We start from the raw sequence: 17,646 nt of genomic DNA, 5'->3' as shown, positions 1-17,646 counted from the left end.
CCCTCCTCGTCAGCACGCCACTCAGTTCCCGAAACTTCTTCCATGTACATCTCCGAAGAAAGATCCGAAGAAATTCGAATTTTCCGAAGAAAGATCATGGCAGATAGTGAGACCCAAAAGCTTCAGTGACAGAACTTCTTTGAGAGGATTGTTGAGAAAGTAGATGGGAGGGCTGTCCAGTCGGTCTTTTCAGAGAGACAAAGTGAGTGTGAGATTTGTCAGGATTGAAATACATGTTCCACTTTTTTGATCAGTTTGTGATTTTATCCAGGTCTGCATAGAGTGAAGAGGCTGCTGCCTGCCAATCTGAGGGTTGGGATATGGAGCGGCAGAGAGTGGAGTCATCAGCAAAGAGATAGAGAGGATTTCCCAGAATGTCGGAGAGATCATTGATGAAGACCAGAAATAGCACAGGGCCCAGAACACTGCCTTGAGGAACTCCAGCCTGGACAGGAAGGGGGGGGATGAGAGAATTCCATTCAGGGCCACACGTTGACGGCGACCAGAGAGGAAGTCCGCAAGCCATGCGAGGAAGTTACCATAGATACCATAGGAGGAGAGTTTGGTGAGCAGGGTGGGGTGCCAGACCGTATCGAAGCCACGAGATACAGGATGTCAAGGGAGACAGCTCTGATTTCCTGTTTGGCATTGAGGGCCTCCATCCATTGTTGATACAGCAGAAGCAGCATGTCCAGAGTAGAATGACCTGGTCTGAATCCAAATTTATGATCAGAGTTCAAGCCATTCGGGAAGAGGAAGGATTTGATGTCAGACTCGATGATGGATTCCATGACCTTGCTGATGATTTGGAGCAGGCTGATTGGTCTGTAGTTGCAAGGATCTGTTTTTGCACCTTCTTTGTGTAAAGCGGTGATGTTGGCTGAAAGAAAGAAGGTTTTACATTGTACAGCCTTACTTGATACTGCTTTAAATTTCACACTCGCCACCTCCTTCGCACACGTTTAACAAGACAACTTGCCTCCAACATTTTCCCTCATACAGGCATAAATCTAAGCTGCACGATTCACTCTCAGCACAATCTTAATACAATGTAGTTATGGAGCCCCTCCCCCCCCCCCCCCCCAACCCCCTGCCAGCCTCTATGTAATACAGACCCCTCCCCAGAACCTTAGACTTCTGCCAATGTTCTCTATCGGGAACCCAAGATTTCGGCCTTAACCCTTACTGACACACACCTAATTATCTTCTACTAAATTAGAGAGGCCTGTGGGAGGCGAGCCATAGCTACCTCACCTAGACTTCTTAACGTTGTATTCCTCTATTTCTATGAAATTAATTTGTTTTCTATTCCCGTTCTATTCCCATTTGTGTCCTGAAATGTACATAAATTCGATTTACACTTTCTTTTTTCATTTTTTTTCCGCCACCCTCTGTTTAAGATGGTGGCCATTTTATTCTCTCAATTATTCATTTATTCCATCATATCTGCTTTATTTTCGTCCAATTCTGCTCTCTGGTTTCTCATGAATAGACAACAGCCAGGTCGGCCAAGGAAAGCATCTGCAGTTGATGACAGAAAAATCATCAGAGCTGTGAAGAAGCCCCAACTCTCAACTGTCAGTGACATCACCAACAACCTCCAGAGTACAGGGGTGAAAGTATCACAATCTACCATTCATAGAAGACTTTGACAGCAGAATTACAAAGGCTACACTGCAAGAAGCAAACCTCTCATCAGCACCAAAAATAAAAAGGCTGGATTAGAATTTGCCAAGAAGTACATCGGTGAGCCAGTAGAGTTCTGGAACAAAATTTCATGGACAGATGAGACTGAGGTAAACATTTACCAAAGAGATGGAAATGTGAAAGTGTGGAGAAAAGAAGGAACTGCATATGGTCCAAAGCACACGACGTCATCTGTGGAGCATAGTGGAGGCAGTGTCATGGCTTTGGCTTGCATGGCTGCCTCTGGAAATTTCTCACTCATCTTTATTGATGATGTAACTAATGATGGCATCAGCAGAATGAATTCAGAAGTGTACAAAAACATATTGTCTGCCTATGTGTAAGAAAAGGCCTCATTGGGAAGCACTTCACCATGCAGCAAGACAATGACCCAAAACACCGCCAACGCAACCAAGGAGTTAATCAGGGAAAAAAGTGTAAGTTTTAGACTGGCCAAGTCAATGTCCTGATTTAAATTCAATGGAGCATGCATTTCACTTGCTGAAGAGGAGACTAAAGTCAGAAACCCCCAAAGACAAACAACAACTGAAAATGGCTGCAGTAAAAGCTTGGCAAAGCATCGCAAAGGAAGATGCCAAGAGTTTGGTGATGTCAATGTGTCACAGGCTCGATGCAGTTATTGCATGAAGGTGATATGCAACCAAATACGAACAATTTTACTCCTTTATTTCACTTTAAGTAAAATCTGCTCCAATACTTATGCTTACCTAAAATGTGAGTAATGAACATCGAAAGTGCTATTGTTCTGCAATGGTACAACATATACTGTACAAGGAGAATGTAGAAAATTGGGATTTCTGGAATGTATATTCTGTGAGCAAATTAATGCTCTTCCCCATTTCTTGGTAGGCCCTGCGTGGGAATATCGGTGGCACCTCCTCAAGATGTGCATTGGTACTGCCTACGCTGCAGCCTTGGGAATATTCCTGGTGGCCAAGGCTCAAGCAGAAGACGGGACAAGAAGAGTAACCGTAAGAAAGGCCGATGTACTAGCCGCATAGCCAGTACAAAAAAGGGCCAGTCCAAGAGCGTGCTTGAGCCAACAAGTGCTGCCATTAGCCCTTCAGATGTGAGTATCAGTCTCGGACAACATAAGCTGATAGTGGGGGGGCCAATGTTTTCCCGTTGAATTCAAATGTTAATTTGTGGACACTGGTTGGGTTGTCTTTAGGGATGATAGAAGTTGTAGAAAAAATATGTCTCGATTTTTTTCAAGTTCTTTATAGCGGCCATTTTGGATTATCAAAATGGCGTTTGTTGAAAACCGAAATTGTCATTATCTTGGCTTCTAAATGACCTAGAGTGTTAATTTTGGTGTCCAAATGTACATATTTGCGGATACTTAATCCAATAAACACACATTTATACACCTACATATGATCAAAAGGGTTCTTATGGCAGCCATCTTGGATTTTCACGCACTTATGCCAACACATATATATTTTTTTTTCCATCATTTTCACTTCTAAATCACATAAAGGCTGGACTTTAGTGTTCAAATGTACACTTATAATGTCTTTGTGCAATATTTTTAGTTGGCAGTGTTCATTGTTACATTGAAGGATCTCCATCCTCCTCATCATCAGTGTTATCGATTCCCATGGGGCGCTCCTGACCCGTGTTACCACACACCTCTTCATCTGCCCCACACATACACATCTCAGAACAGTTGAGATGCTGAGACCTGCATGAGCAGTGAGACATGCATTGGGTCTTCTTGCAGTTACATTTGATTAGATGTGTGATGGCAGCTGGGGCTGGAGGGTCCTTGGTTGTGATGGGCACCAGCTGATCTCCTTCTGCTCTCCATCCATGTTCTGTTGGTTGTGGAAGCTGGGGGTCCGGTACATCAGCCTGATGCCACACCATGGCCTGGAAATGTGCACGAGCAATGGCTTCATGTAAAGCTCCCCATGTTGGTGGCAGCTTCTGTGCCTCTAGCTGTTTCTTGGTAAACAGTCTCCACCTCAGCTTGCCCACATCCACAACTGTAGTACGAGGCTCATACAGCTGGCATACAAATGCCTCAATGTCACTTTCTGTGTCAGCTCTCAGCTCCTCAGAGGCCCCAAGGTCATGAAACGCAGATACCACCTCAACAGAGCACCTATTGAGGGCTTGCCAACATGTGAGCTTTCCCTTGCCGGCAAACCGACCAGTCTGGTCTGCTCCCGTGAATGCATGGAATCCTGGTAGGGCTGCAGCCTTCCTGACACCAAGTTCATGTACTATTGGTTCCAGTGAGATTTGCCTCTTCTTGTTCCCCACACCCGTGATGAAGTATGTGTCTTTGCATAGTTCATGGTACCGGTGGAGTGCTAGGATGAATACATCAGTATCAGGTGACTGAATGTACAGCTGTGTTGCACCTCTTCGGACGGCATCTAGACTGTGAAGAAAGATCCTCGTATCAGCCTCCTCCTGGGAGCTACGGAGATGCTGTACATCCATGCAGTTGGAGAAGACATCCTGCCTTGAAGTGACGATGAAGACCTTGGTAGTCCCCTCAAAGTGACACAGAGCTTTCTTTGCCAGATAGACAGTTAGCTCATCTTTGGTGTTGGTGTGCGACAGGAACTGTTTTGCTGTCAGTTTCCCAATCGGGGTGCTGTCTTGAACGTGGTAAGCAGTGGGCGGCTTGCCACCTTGGCGCCTCTCCCGTGTGGCCTCTTTCAGTGAATTTGGCAGATCATATCAGTCAAACACGAGGTGGACTTCATCATACCCGTTGGTCTTGCAGTCCAGTGTTGCATTGAAATGGCCAGCCCACTGGGCACATGTTTTGACCCATTGTGGCTTACCCATTGCTTGCACTAATGCCATGCCGTCTATGACAGTCACCTTCTTGGGAGGGGGTGGAGTATGTTCAGGATTGTCGTCGTCTGGCTGCTGACCAGTGCCAGTTGACTTCTTGGGTAGATCTTCTAGGATGCCCATGAGCTTGCTTTTGTCTGTGCATGGTAGTAGTGTCCCAGCCATTGCAAAGAGGGTTCGTGGAAGCGTGGTGAATTCATATTGACCTATGGCATCCTTCAAGTTGATCTCTGGTCGTGAGCGGGCCACGATCAGCATGCGCGCAAACAGTGACCTGTCGTCTTTCAGCTCTACAACCTTGTCTGCCAGTTTGTGCTTCACAGCTTTCCTGGCACTCTTCCACATCTTCAGTTTGACCTTTCCCATTCTGGCCCAAAGGTTGATTTCATTTGTGTTGATGCGCTCTGCAACAAACGTGTTATACGCTTTCTGACCAATCTCATCTTGGTTGCAGACATCCTTCTGTACTTCAGCTGGCATCACCACCTTGGTGATGATAGTCGTCAGGTCTTCACCCTCATGCGTCATGGGATTCATGGACTCTCTGATCACATTCTTCAGTCGACGAATGCTGTCTTCCTGCCGAGCCCAGACTGTGGTTGATAGGTCGTGGTGCTCCTTGCGTGTAGCTGATTGTGAGCCAGCCATCTGACGGGCTTCTTCAGCAAGCCTACTCAGCTCTGGTGCTGTCAGAAAGAACCTTTCGCGGGCACTGGCATTCTGGGTAATGCCCACAATACCCCCTGTCACCTTCATGATCCTGTTGATGTGCTCCAGTGCATGGTCCACACCTACAGCACAGAAGGGGATTTCATTCTTATGGACACTGAAGTTCCCATCCATGAACTCTTGGTAGATCCCTGGATCTGTCATCTTCAGGGCCTTCATCTCTGCAAGGTACCGGGGAGTCAGCCTGGCATATTTCTGTTTGTCATGTGCAAAGAAGTATATGCACATCTCATCCAGTGAAGACAGGTGAAGCTCAAATTGTCCATCACGGGTGGCACGGATGAATGTGTATATCAGCATTATCATCCGCATGTAGCGTCGCACAAACTTGAACAGTGGACTCTTGGCTTCTTTCCTCTCATCAAACTTTGCCATGGCCTCCAGGACTTCGTTTGACTCGAGGACAGCTAGCATGTTGTTCTGCGCGCTTGTCATCTCCTCTCGGTTGTGTAGATGACAGCTCTGGGCAACCTGTTGTGCTGACTGGGTACATGGGCCCCTCAGATGGGGATGCTCTTGGAAGAATTCGTCCACATAGAGGTCGAAGAGGGCTTGGACAGTGGTGATGTGGGCCTCCAAAGCCCTCTTCATGTGCTTGGCTTCCAGTATTTGTCTGGTCGTTGTTGGGCCATAGATATCAGCCTCAGACCAAGCCTCGTCAAGACCACTGTCCTCTATGGCATTCCCAGCAGCCCTCAGTGCAGCCATCACAGTGTGCATCTCCCCTAGTCGCAGTACCCACTTGCCTTTGCAGTCATCTCTGGTCATCTCCAGCTGTTTGGCTCGCTCATACAGGGCCATGTCTAAGGTGATCACTGTCTTCCTATCGGGACCCATGACCATGCAGTTGATTTGCTGTGTCTGTTTCAAGACTGTTATCAGTGTTTGCCATTCATGGGCTGGTGCTGCTACCAATGGCAGGGCGTTGACCTCTGTCAGAGGCTTCGAAGAGGAGAGCAGTGAGTTGTAGGCTGTCCAAGTTGGGATATCGTGATGCTTGATCCTACTGCCAGGTGGTTGTTTTGGATCGTGGACGAGTGACCCAACAGGGTCAGCATGCTGGGGTTCTGCAGCTTGCAGCTGGTCATCTGGTGGGATGATGTCGTCTTGTACGTCCTCAGCTTCAGCTGTTCGCATGATTGTGCGTGAAAGTAGCCACACTGTGTCCGTCGCAGAGTACGGCTTGGTGACATCTGGGTTTGACCGTGTCTTGAAGCTATACGTGGTACCTGTGGCAGATTGTTTGTTTGGTGCTTGGCAAGGAACAAAGTCTGGAGCAGTCAGAACCTTGAGTGAGCGGTGTCTGGCCTTTCGGTCATGTAGTGTCAGTGTTCTATGTTCATCTGTGGAGGGTGCATGTTCCCGTCGTTGGTAGAGTGCCCAGGCTGTAGCATGGAGTGTCCGCTTCCCATCAGGTGTGTCTTCATTGAAGTCACTGTTGTCCACTGCAAAGAAGACAAACGTCCCTATGCGCATGGTTCTTGGAAAGTATACACCCTGTTCTGTCGTAGACTCTATGACTGAGTTGGCCAGCTGTGTCTCCAACCGCAAGATCCGACTATAATCAACAGACAGACCGAACCCATGCAGGAAATCCAGAAGCTTCTTGTTTCTGGTGGACTGATGGACTACAATGGCAACGGCAAGCTGCTGTGGCCATTCTAAGCGATGGCGGAATGGTGCATCTGGCTCTTTGGGCTTGTACGTGACTTGGCGTTTTGACTTGTAGCCGTACATGATGTTCTGACTGATGGTTATAACATCTCGATGAATAGTGGCTGAGCGCATAGTCTCTGGCTCAATGCTCGTGGCTGGTCCTTCCAGTAGCCAGCGGAGGAAAGCATAGAGTACTTTGGGTACATGCTTTTCAGCATCATCAGTGTTCATTTCTCCTTCAAATTGCCATGGGTGCTTGTTCTGACAAGCAATGGCACTGCGGAGAACAGAGGCACTCTCAAACAGTTGTTCGATGTTTTTTTCATTTGTCTTCGCCATTGCATCTTCGACAGCTGCATCACGCACGGCAGTGGAGAATACACAGTCTGACTCGTTTCGACGTTTTGGTTTCATGAAGTGAACGTCATCAATGTGAGAGTTGATTTTCTCCTTCATGCCTTGGGTAGTAGGTGATGGGACATTGTGCACACCATTATTGTCAAGAATCCTGGAGTAAACCGACTTCAGGTCAGACATGTTGAGAATTTCACCAGCTTGGAGTAGAGAGCGAACAAGGCTGACAAACTCAATGTCTGCGGCTATTTTGATAACATTAGTTTCTTGCAGTATGTGTTCTTTGTCATCACTTGATGTCCCACTCTTGGGAGCACGTTGGACATTCTGCACCCAGCATGGGAGATGATACTTGACGTCGATCGCATGAGCATCATGTGCACTGATGGCAGCACTCAGCTGAACTTTCCACTTGTGGTTGCTGCCTTCTTCAACAGCTTTCTTCAGCTGTTTACCTGCGTTGAACGTGCATACAACATGTACACTTTCCTTAGTGACCTCTTGACAGAAGAAACAAAGGTCTCTGTTGAATGGAGTTGATGATGAACGTGTGAAGCGAAGAGTCTCGTCTTGCGTAGAACCTGAGGTACTTGCAGCGGCAGGTGCAGAAGAAGGACGTCCACACCTCTTATGAAGATGCTGGGTGTCGCCATGTTCGCAGGCTTTCTGGTGGCGAACTCTAGCACGCTCCAGGTGAGCAGTGTTGCATGTAGATCCATAACATGCCCGGTGCCACTTTGCTTTATTGTTCCTCAAGTCAGTGGCAGTGAAACAGCTTAATCGTTCGCTGATCTGTTTGAAGTCGGCATCACCATATCGTGCCCTCTCCTGGATGAACTGGAGAAACTTTGCATATGAGCCCAGTGCTGGCTCAGTCACTAGTGCACCTTGGGGATCCTGGCACTGAATGCAAAGTGTGAAATCAGTTTCTTTCTTGGTTTTCTTGCTTTTTGGCTCCATCATAGCTCAGGGTCACGAATCTGGAACATACAAATAACAAATAACAATTAAGATAGATGTGCATTAAGTTAGATTTTGGACACTGGTTCGGCTGTGCCATAAAAACCTATTTTTATCCCTTGTAGGTTATTAAAGAAGGTTTCATTCAATTCTCTATCCCCAAAAATGTACAACTGGACACCAGAATCGAAACTCTAGGTCATTTAGAAGCCAAGATAATGGAATTTTACGTTTTCGACATCCGCCATTTTGAAAATCCAAAATGGCCGCCATAAAGAACTTGAAACAATTGGAGACATATTTTTTCTAGAACTTATATCATCCCTAAAGACAGCCCAACCAGTGTCCAAAAATTAACAAGCAATTTCACCGGGCATTTCAATCTGCTACATTGGCCCCCCCACTATGACAGAAACCTTAGTACTTTTATTTTTGGAGTGGAAGTGTGTGACAGGTGTTTTAACTGGATTCAGAAGGCAGTGCCTTTTGGCCAAAATGACTGTGCTGTCTCTCAATTCCATTTCATAGACTTGTTGGTTGTAGGGTTTGAACACTTTTGTCATGATTTTTGTTCTGCCTTATTCATAATAAGGATTTACAGGCTCTCATTCAAGATGACTATTCTGCAAGACAAATTTGCACAATAAAGCAATGGTGTTATGACATACCACTCAGAAAGGGACAATCTATTTATTACCCAAACAAAAATATCAGGATATTTGAACACTTCTCTCCCCAATTGTACTCGATAGAAACCCTTTTCCTCGATCTTTATTCCTATCATCTTCTAAGCTCTCCTCCCCCCTTTCCATCCTCCCATATTCTCTTTGCTTCCTTTTTCCAATTTTCATGTTATGATCTACCCCACTCCCCTTCGACACCACCTCCTCAGACGCCATCCAGAGATTTAAAAAATGGTACGTGCTGCTTCCTTGCTTCGTGATCAGCGTTTGAAAAGGATACAGCACGGACAAATAACTAAGTTGACAATTGTAGCACAGTCTTTGAATGGCCTCATGGCTTCTTCCTGTGTTGAAGTTCCTTGTTATGAACAGCACTGTCCTGGATACATGATGGGATTTTTTGACCGTGCCATTAATGAAGCTCTGATACTTGTATGGAAAAAGGCAACGTTATGAAGGTGGATGGTGCAGAAGCGCAAAATCACGTTTTTATATCCTACAGTAAAAGATTAGAGAAGGGAACTTTTTCTTTTTTTCCTGAAGTGCTGAATCCAAACAAGTGAAGCATCTGCATTCTGCTCATACCCAACAACACGTCAGGATGTGGCGCTGCATTGAGAAGCACCAGTAGTTGCTAGGTTGATGTTTCCTTGTTCTAGACTATATTTGCCAGCTTCCACAATAGCAATCATCACATATCTCCTCGTTTGGCTAAGACATTCCATATACATTCCACATTCCTACTGTGTTCAAAAAGTATCCGACCTTTATTTTTCGTGCGTAAAAAAGAAGAAGCTAGGGAGGCGTTGATTGGTGCACGTATGTAGGCGATCCTAATGCACACGCGTGAATTTTTTCCCACCTGCAGAAGCTGTCATTCGACGGCAGACCGCCGATGAGTGAGGACATGTAAGTGAGCGCCGTCGGATTTTCGTTTTTGACAAAATGACGGAAAAACTTGAACAACGCTACTGCATCAAATTTTGTGTAAAGCTTGGCGATTCCCAAGTGGAAACGATCCGCAAGATTCAACACCGTTCATTCCATTATGAAGGAGGATTTGGGCTTCAGGAGACTCTCAGCGAAGTTCGTACCAAAGCTGCTAACGATTGAGCAGAAGCAACTCCGTTTGGAGAGCGCACAGGACATGCTGGAGACTGTGAACAGCGATCCCAGCTTCCTCAACACAGTGATCACTGGCGATGAGTCCTGGGTTTATGGGTACGACCCAGAAACCAAGTTGCAGTTTTGATGCAAGTTTGATGAAACACAAAATTTGATGCAGTAGCGTTGTTCAAGTTTTTCCGTCATTTTGTCAAAAACGAAAATCCGACGGCGCTCACTTACATGTCCTCACTCATCGGCGGTCTGCCGTCGAATGACAGCTTCTGCAGGTGGGAAAAAATTCACGCGTGCGCATTAGGATTGCCTACATACGTGCACCAATCAACGCCTCCCTAGCTTCTTTTTTTTTACGCACGAAAAATAAAGGTCGGATACTTTTTGAACACACTACGTATATGCTTCTCTTTTTGGTTCACGAGTTATCAAACAGAGTGACCACTATATTCGTCATGGGTGTGTGTCTGCATGTGTGTCTGTCTGTCTGTCTGTCCGCAGCATAAATACCCGATGATATCATCCGATCTTGATGAAACTTGGGTGGGAGATTGATATCATGATCTAGTTGTGTCCTGCCTAGAGTGGGCGTATTGCGCCCATTGTGGGCAGAGCGACGCCCGAAAAAGATGTCTTTTTAGGGGGTAATCGAGTTCAAGCTACATCTTCTCTGAGGGAGTTGGTGGAATCTGACAGGGGTTTCGGTATTTGGTTCGGCCAATGTCATGTGTTTAGCCCCACGGAGCTTGATTTTTCATTTTCGCCCCAAGGTCAAGGTCACGGAATTTAGAAAAGTCGATTTTTGATGGTTTTATTACATTGTTCGCTTCCTGATAGGGTGAAATGTCGTACATGATCTTATATTATCACATACATCATGAAATACAAGTTTTCCAACAAATTTCAGAATCTTCAACCTTTGACCGTTGAAGGTCACAAAGGTAAAATTTTCAAAGTTGTCGGAATCTAACCGAATTTTCGGTATTGTGTAGCTAACTAACCTCATAACTGATTATACATTACTAGCAGAAGTACCCGGCATTGCCGGGTGGGGGAGGGGAGCGGGAAGAGGAGGGGAGGGGAACGAGGGGGGGGGGGGGAGGGGAGGAGAGGGGGGGAGGGGAGGGGAGAAGAGGGGGTGGAAGTAGCCGGCATTCCGTGTATAAACGTGAGGGAGAAGAGGGGGGAGGGGGATGGATGGGAGAGGAGAGGGGTGGGAGGGTGGAGTGGGAGGGGGGAGGGGGAGGTGGGAGAAGGGGAGGGGGGAAGGGGAGGGGTGAGAAGGGGAGGGCCAGTCAACAATGATGTTGCAGTTCTCATGGTCGGAGAGCAGCACAACAATCGCGACATCGTGCTGAATCTTCGCAACAGCACGAAGCGGATTTTGGAGACTCACCGATCCTGTGACGCCCTCCAGTACTGGCGTTGCCGGGTGGGGGAAGGGAGACCCGTACATTCCCAACCCGTACATTCGCCCTCTCGACTCAAGCTCACTCGGACAAAAGCCTCGCACAAATTACACCGTGAAGGCCCAATGGCCATGTCTGTGCCACAAATCAAGTACGTGAGCGAGTCGGGCGCACTGAATTGAAAATATATAGAACGCTCATACTCCGTGAAAAGTGAAGCCAACTGGCGGCCGGGATGGAACATCACGTGATCGCTCTGAGCGAATCAGCGCGCTGCTCTGCCACCGGTCAGAATCCGTGTATAATATTCCTCGCTGAAAAAAAATCTATGTGAAACATGCTACGATCTATGCTAAATCATGCAAAATCATGCTAAATGCTAATCATGCTAAAATCTATGCTACTTGCTGTGAGTTTATGGCGGCAAGGAACATCACGTGATCGCGTCACGAACATCATTCGTGATCACGTCATCACGTGATCGTGATCGTCATCAATGTGAGCGAATCAGCGCGCTGCTCTGCCACCGATTCAGATTCCGTGTATAATATTCCCCGCTGAAAAAAAATATGGATCTAAAGATGAAAGGAAAAAAAACCTATGTGGTGTGAATGGCAAAGTTCCTCGCTGAAATGTGAAAAAACGCAATCGCTTTTCGCTCTGAAATACATGCGAACGCGTAACTGAGTTAATGGCGGCAACGAACATCACGTGATCGCTCTGAGCAAATCAGCGCGCTGCTCTGCCACCAGTCAGATTCCGTGCATAATATTCCTCGCTGAAATGCACTGAGGTAAAAATATGGTAAAAAAATATTATGAAATAAATTTTTAGGCCGGCCATGTTCTTCCCAGGCTCAATGGCCATGTCTGTGCCAAATATCAAGTACGTGAGCCTCTCCGTTTAGGAGTCTATCGGTAACATTACACACACACACACACACACACACTCAAACTGTGTTATATATACAGTGAAACCTTGACTTACGAGTTTAATTCGTTCTGTGACCGAGCTCGTAACTCAATTTGCTCGTTTCTCAAATTAAATTTCCCCATTAAAATGCATTGAAATGCTATTAATCCGTTCCAGCCCGCCAAAAACCACACCAATTTTTTTTTAAATATACAGTATATATAAAAAATATCTCGCGCTTTATATTTCACCTGTATGCAGCATACAAGTTGGCAGGATGGCCTGGACTGGAGGTACGCACACTTGACTCTAAACTGTCCAGCCTGGGTTTGAATCCCGACCCAGCTATAACCTGTCATGGGTGAATCACAGGCAGGGTGATTCATCAATGTGTGTACCGCTAAACTGGGCGCCCCGTTTGCGTCCCATTAGTTGTTGGATGTTAAGGATCTCACCGTGTCTTCCACAAAGAGAAGGCGAGCTATCGCCGGCACTCTGAACAAGTTGTGGCCTGGCATGCTCTTCTCCTCTGCCGTTATATACGTCCTCCTCGGCATCTTTTTCCAGAAGAGCCCTGTCTCGTCACTGTTGAAGATTTGCTGGGGGATGTATCGTTCGGCTTCTATCAGTTCGGCAAAAGTTATAATAAAATCTTCAGCTGCCTTCACATCCGCCTCACCAAGTCGACAACACGCACACCTCGCTCATGTTTTTCGACGATTGCGTGTTTTATATCCAAGCACATCATCCTCTTCTTCTTCGCAGTACTGCCCTTGGCACTCAATTTCTTAGGACCCATGGTTAAAACTAAGAAATTTTCCAAAATAACCAAAATGCGAAAACAAAGCAGCAGCGATATACGGCAGAGATTCTTGCACGGCAAGATAACCACGTGACCGGAACCCACCTGGTGGCGGGTGGCGTCAGCTCCAAAATAACCAAAATGCGAAAACAAAACAGCAGCGATAAACGGCAGAGATGCTTGCACGGCAAGATAACCACGTGACCGGAACCCACTTGGTGGCGGGTGGCGTCAGCTCCAAAATAACCAAAATGCGAAAACAAAACAGCAGCGATATACGGCAGAGATGCTTGCACGGCAAGATAACCACGTGACCGGAACCCACTTGGTGGCGGGTGGCGTCAGCTCCAAAATAACCAAAATGCGAAAACAAAACGGCAGCGATATACGGCAGAGATGCTTGCACGGCAAGATAACCACGTGACCGGAACCCACTTGGTGGCGGGTGGCGTAAGCTCGTAACTCAGATCTCGGCTCGCATCTCAAAGCAATAAACCGCCCGAGCGACGGCTCGTATCTCGGAAAACTCGTAAGTTGGTGCACTCGTAAGTCAAGGTTTCACTGTATATAGATTTTCTATCTCATTTCAAGGGCAGTAACCTTCGTTTTGACATTTCCAGGCCAGCACCACACACAATTACATACAGCTGGCTCTTAAAGGCCTGCGCACGCAGCGCATTGGGGCCCTTTGTAAATAGGCATGTACACCGCATGTCGGGGGCCGCCACCTGCCACGTGGGCCCCCGACCCCCCAGTCCGGGCCTGTTTCGGTTATAGTCCGTCCTTTGTCATTGATCGCTCGTGAACCATCTCGTCTCCTGACATCTCATTTATTTTGGGAAATAAGTGAAAATTCCGTGCAGTTTTTTTTACGTTTTGTTGGAAATGACCTTCGTTTTTTGTTTTTTTTGTTTTTTTGTAGACAGAATCGAGGCTCATGAAAGAGCTAACATTTATCACACAAACAAATCAAACAGCCGAACAAAGTATATAAAAATGGGAGCGGTAGACAAGATGGGGAGAGAAGGGGAAGCACACAAACGCAACATTTGAGAGCAGGGACATCGGGAGATGTGTGGGAGGGAGAGGGCTTGGGGGGAGGAGGCATGGGAAGGGGGTGGGGGGGTGGGAGAAGTATAAAACACAAGGACACCAAGGACTTCCAGGAAAGAAGTTGGCATTTAAAAAAAGTGGATCTGGGGTGAATTAACGGGGGTAGAAAAGATCAAGGTTTTGGGTGGGGGAAGATAAGAGATGGTGATGCACAGCTGTTTTAAAGACCTGGAGGGAGGAGTGGGATTGAAGAGAGTGAGGGAGTTTGTTCCAGAGGCGGGAGAAAAGAGGAATGAAGGAGTGAAGGTGAGCAGAGAGTCTTGATTTTGGCAGTTTAACCATAAGAGGGTTGCAGGCAGATCTTGTGTGACCTGTAGGAATATTTGGGGGACAGAGCCCAGAGAGAGCTGGGGGAGCAAGGCCGGAGAGGAGTCGGTAGAAGACGGAAAGACCACCAACCTGCCTGCGGTGAGTAAGTGAAAGGCCCTCGGAGTTAGCTTCATCGCGGGAGATTCCAATGATTCTGAACGCTTTGGTTTCAACAGCGTGAAGACGACCTCGGTGTGAGGCAGGAGCACCAGCCCTGAGGGGAGAGCAGTATTCCATTGAGCTGCGGATGAAAGTCTTGTATGTGGTGAGGAGCTCAGGTGTGCCAAGGAAGGACTTCGCACGACGGAGGATGCCCAGTCGGCGACTGGCTTTGGAGGCCAGATTTGAAATGTGGTTTTCCCAGGAAAGATCATGGCAGATAGTGAGACCCAAAAGCTTGAGTGACAGAACTTATTGGAGAGGATTATTCAGAAAGTGGATGGGAGGGTTGTCCAGTCGGTCTTTTCGGAGAGACATTGTAAGAGTGTGAGATTTGTCAGGATTGAAAGACGTGTTCCACTTGTTTGACCAGTCTGTGATTTTGTCCAGGTCTGCAGAGAGTGAGGAGGCTGCAGACTGCCGATCTGAGGGATGAGGAATGGAGCGGCAGAGAGTGGAGTCATCAGCAAAGAGATAGAGAGGATTTCAAGAGAGATTTTCAAGTTCCATGGGCTTTTGGGATGTTTCAAACGAAGGCGAACATAATACCCATACATGGTCTGTTCAGAAATATCCTTGTCCTAAATGCACTGCATGGAGTAGATGTTCAAGATGCTCCACGAGCCTGAGATTGATGAATAAATGATAATATTTGTATAATATCAGTGACCCATCGTCCTTGCCACAGCGATGAACTTCTGATAAAAGCCTCACCTTTAGTAGAAGTTTGTATCCCCACAGGAAGGCCTTCTTAAGAAAATATTTAAGTAAGAGTGAGTAAAGAGAAAATTCAGATTCATTAATTGTCCATGTTTCAAACTTGTACAAGTACCCATTTTCTTGTGCTCTATTAAGTCACAAGTTTCATTCCGACCGATTTCAAAAGTTGCACTCATGTGTGAGGGTTCCTTTCTTTTGATTCACTTGAGTTTAAATAAAATGCAGCATATCTTCATGTCCAAGTATCTAAGAATTGTAGATACTTGAGCAAACAGAACTTTGTACCGCCTTATTATAGATGCAATTTGCGTTTTTCTTTGTGCATTCATCTTCAGTGAAATAGGGTGAGTTGTGATGCCAATTTATCACTTTTCACTCCAAGCAGGATTATGAAGATGGCAAGATCTGGATCTGTCCAAGCTGTGACGGAGTTATTGAAAGCACCACTGAGGTTCCAACCATTGGTTGTGAGGTCTGCGATGCGTGGTATCACTGGTGAGTCTAATACTGCATCATTGTCTTGTTAACCCATCTCCTGCTGTAATCGTGTGTGTGTGTGTGTGTGTGTGTGTGTGTGTGTGTGTGTGTGTGTGTGTGTGTGTGTGTGTGTGTGTGTGTGTGTGTGTGCGCGCGCGCGCGTGTCCGTGTCCGTCCCCCCGTCCAGGCCATAACTTTCTTACCGTTTGGGCTATTGTTATCAAAGTTTCACCAAAGCTTTATTATGATAATGTGGAGAAGGCAAATGAATAATTTTGTCAAAAGGTTAAAACGCCCCAAATCCACCTCTTTCAATCCCCCCAACGTCTTTCCAGAAATTCCTAGTAGTGTTCATTTGCTTTATACCATGTACCCCTCCCGCCTCCCTCAGACCTCCCCCTTGCACAGATCTACCGACGTCCCTGTTCTCTACTGTTGTTGAGCTTGTGTGTCTCTCTCGCTCTCTCTCTCTGTCTGTGTCTATCTCTCTCTCTCTCTCTCTCTCTCTCTCTCTCTCTGTCTCTGTCTCTGTCTCTCTCTCTCTCTCTCTCTCTCTGTCTCTGTCTCTGTCTCTGTCTCTGTCTCTGTCTCTCTCTCTCTCTCTCTCTCTCTCTCTCTCTCTCTCTCTCTCTCTCTCTCTGTCTCTGTCTCTGTCTCTGTCTCTGTCTCTGTTTTCATTTTCAATGTGTTAGCTCTTACACGATCCTTGCTGCTGTATACAACAAATAAAAATACAAAAAAAGGTCAAAGGTCAACATTACTAAAATCATAAATTTTCATCCAATTGACCTGAAATTGAAATTTACCATTTGAGTTTTGCTTTCAAATTTTCAACAATGCTTTATTATGAGAATATGGAGAAGGCAAATTAATAATTTGGTCAAAGGTCAGCGTCACATAAATTATCAATTTTCATGCGATTGACCTGAAATTTTAAGAATTTGTATATTGCGTCACTGAATTGGTTTACCAATCAAAAGCTAGAAGCTGATTGTTGTTGTTTTTAGATCAAAAGGTCAAAGGTGAAGGTTGCGTAAAATTGCCAATTTTCACCCAATTGACCTAAAAATGGAAGAATTTGCAGGTCACTGAATTGTTTCACCAATCAAAAGCTAGAAGCTGCTTATTTTTTATATGTAAAGTTCAAAGGTCAAGGCTGCATAAAAGCATCAATTTTTTTATTTTTTTTTAAACTGTTTTCGTTATTTTAAGCATACAGAAGAAGAAGAAGATGTGAATGCAAACAGACGCAGACGGGCATTGTATTTTCAGATGCTTTCTAGTTTTAATTGTGTTGATGTTTGAGTTCTGATAATTTTGAGCCTCCTTGATCTAGCTTTATTTTCATTGGAACTGCATCTGATTAAGACTGTCACCTTGTCATGAGATTCCAGCAGAGGACACTTTACTGTGCAATACACCCTTTGGAGGGGGCATTGCAAGCTCATCAGTCCATTCCGCATGCATTTGCTTGTGGACTTTGAAAATCTGATGGTATACAGTATTTTGAAAGGAATAAGTATTTGGGCCGGTGCCTTCACATAATCCCAAATGTCATATTTTGGCCAAGCCCAGGGTGACTACCATCCATTATATGGAACTTTCCAGAATAAATGTTTTGGCAGCTCCAGGAACGATGACCTCCCAATGATTGATCATATTAGGTGAGACCTACTTCAAACATGAGTATAGACCTTTGCTTCTTATATAAATTGCCTGTAGG

At 45.9% G+C, this 17,646-nt stretch overlaps 1 protein-coding gene across 3 annotated transcripts in view; it reads left to right on the top strand.

Annotated features, from left to right (window-relative positions):
• The window catches only part of TAF3 (TATA-box binding protein associated factor 3), a 98,517-nt gene that overhangs the window by 78,430 nt on the left and 2,441 nt on the right, over positions 1-17,646 (top strand). For 2 of the 3 annotated variants that reach the window (XM_068136304.2, XM_068136321.2), the window contains 2 exons: positions 2,557-2,776; positions 15,829-15,941. In XM_068136304.2, coding sequence (XP_067992405.2) covers positions 2,557-2,776; positions 15,829-15,941 — 333 coding nt within the window. The remainder of the gene's footprint in view (positions 1-2,556; positions 2,777-15,828; positions 15,942-17,646) is intronic. The other variant, XM_068136312.2, reaches the window with a different exon arrangement.

Source organism: Myxine glutinosa, chromosome 1 (assembly GCF_964187855.1).
Source record: "Myxine glutinosa chromosome 1, kmMyxGlut1.1, whole genome shotgun sequence".
Classification (NCBI taxonomy): domain Eukaryota; kingdom Metazoa; phylum Chordata; class Myxini; order Myxiniformes; family Myxinidae; genus Myxine; species Myxine glutinosa.
Note: the sequence above shows the minus strand (reverse complement) of the source record. Positions and strands in the feature narration are given on the sequence as shown.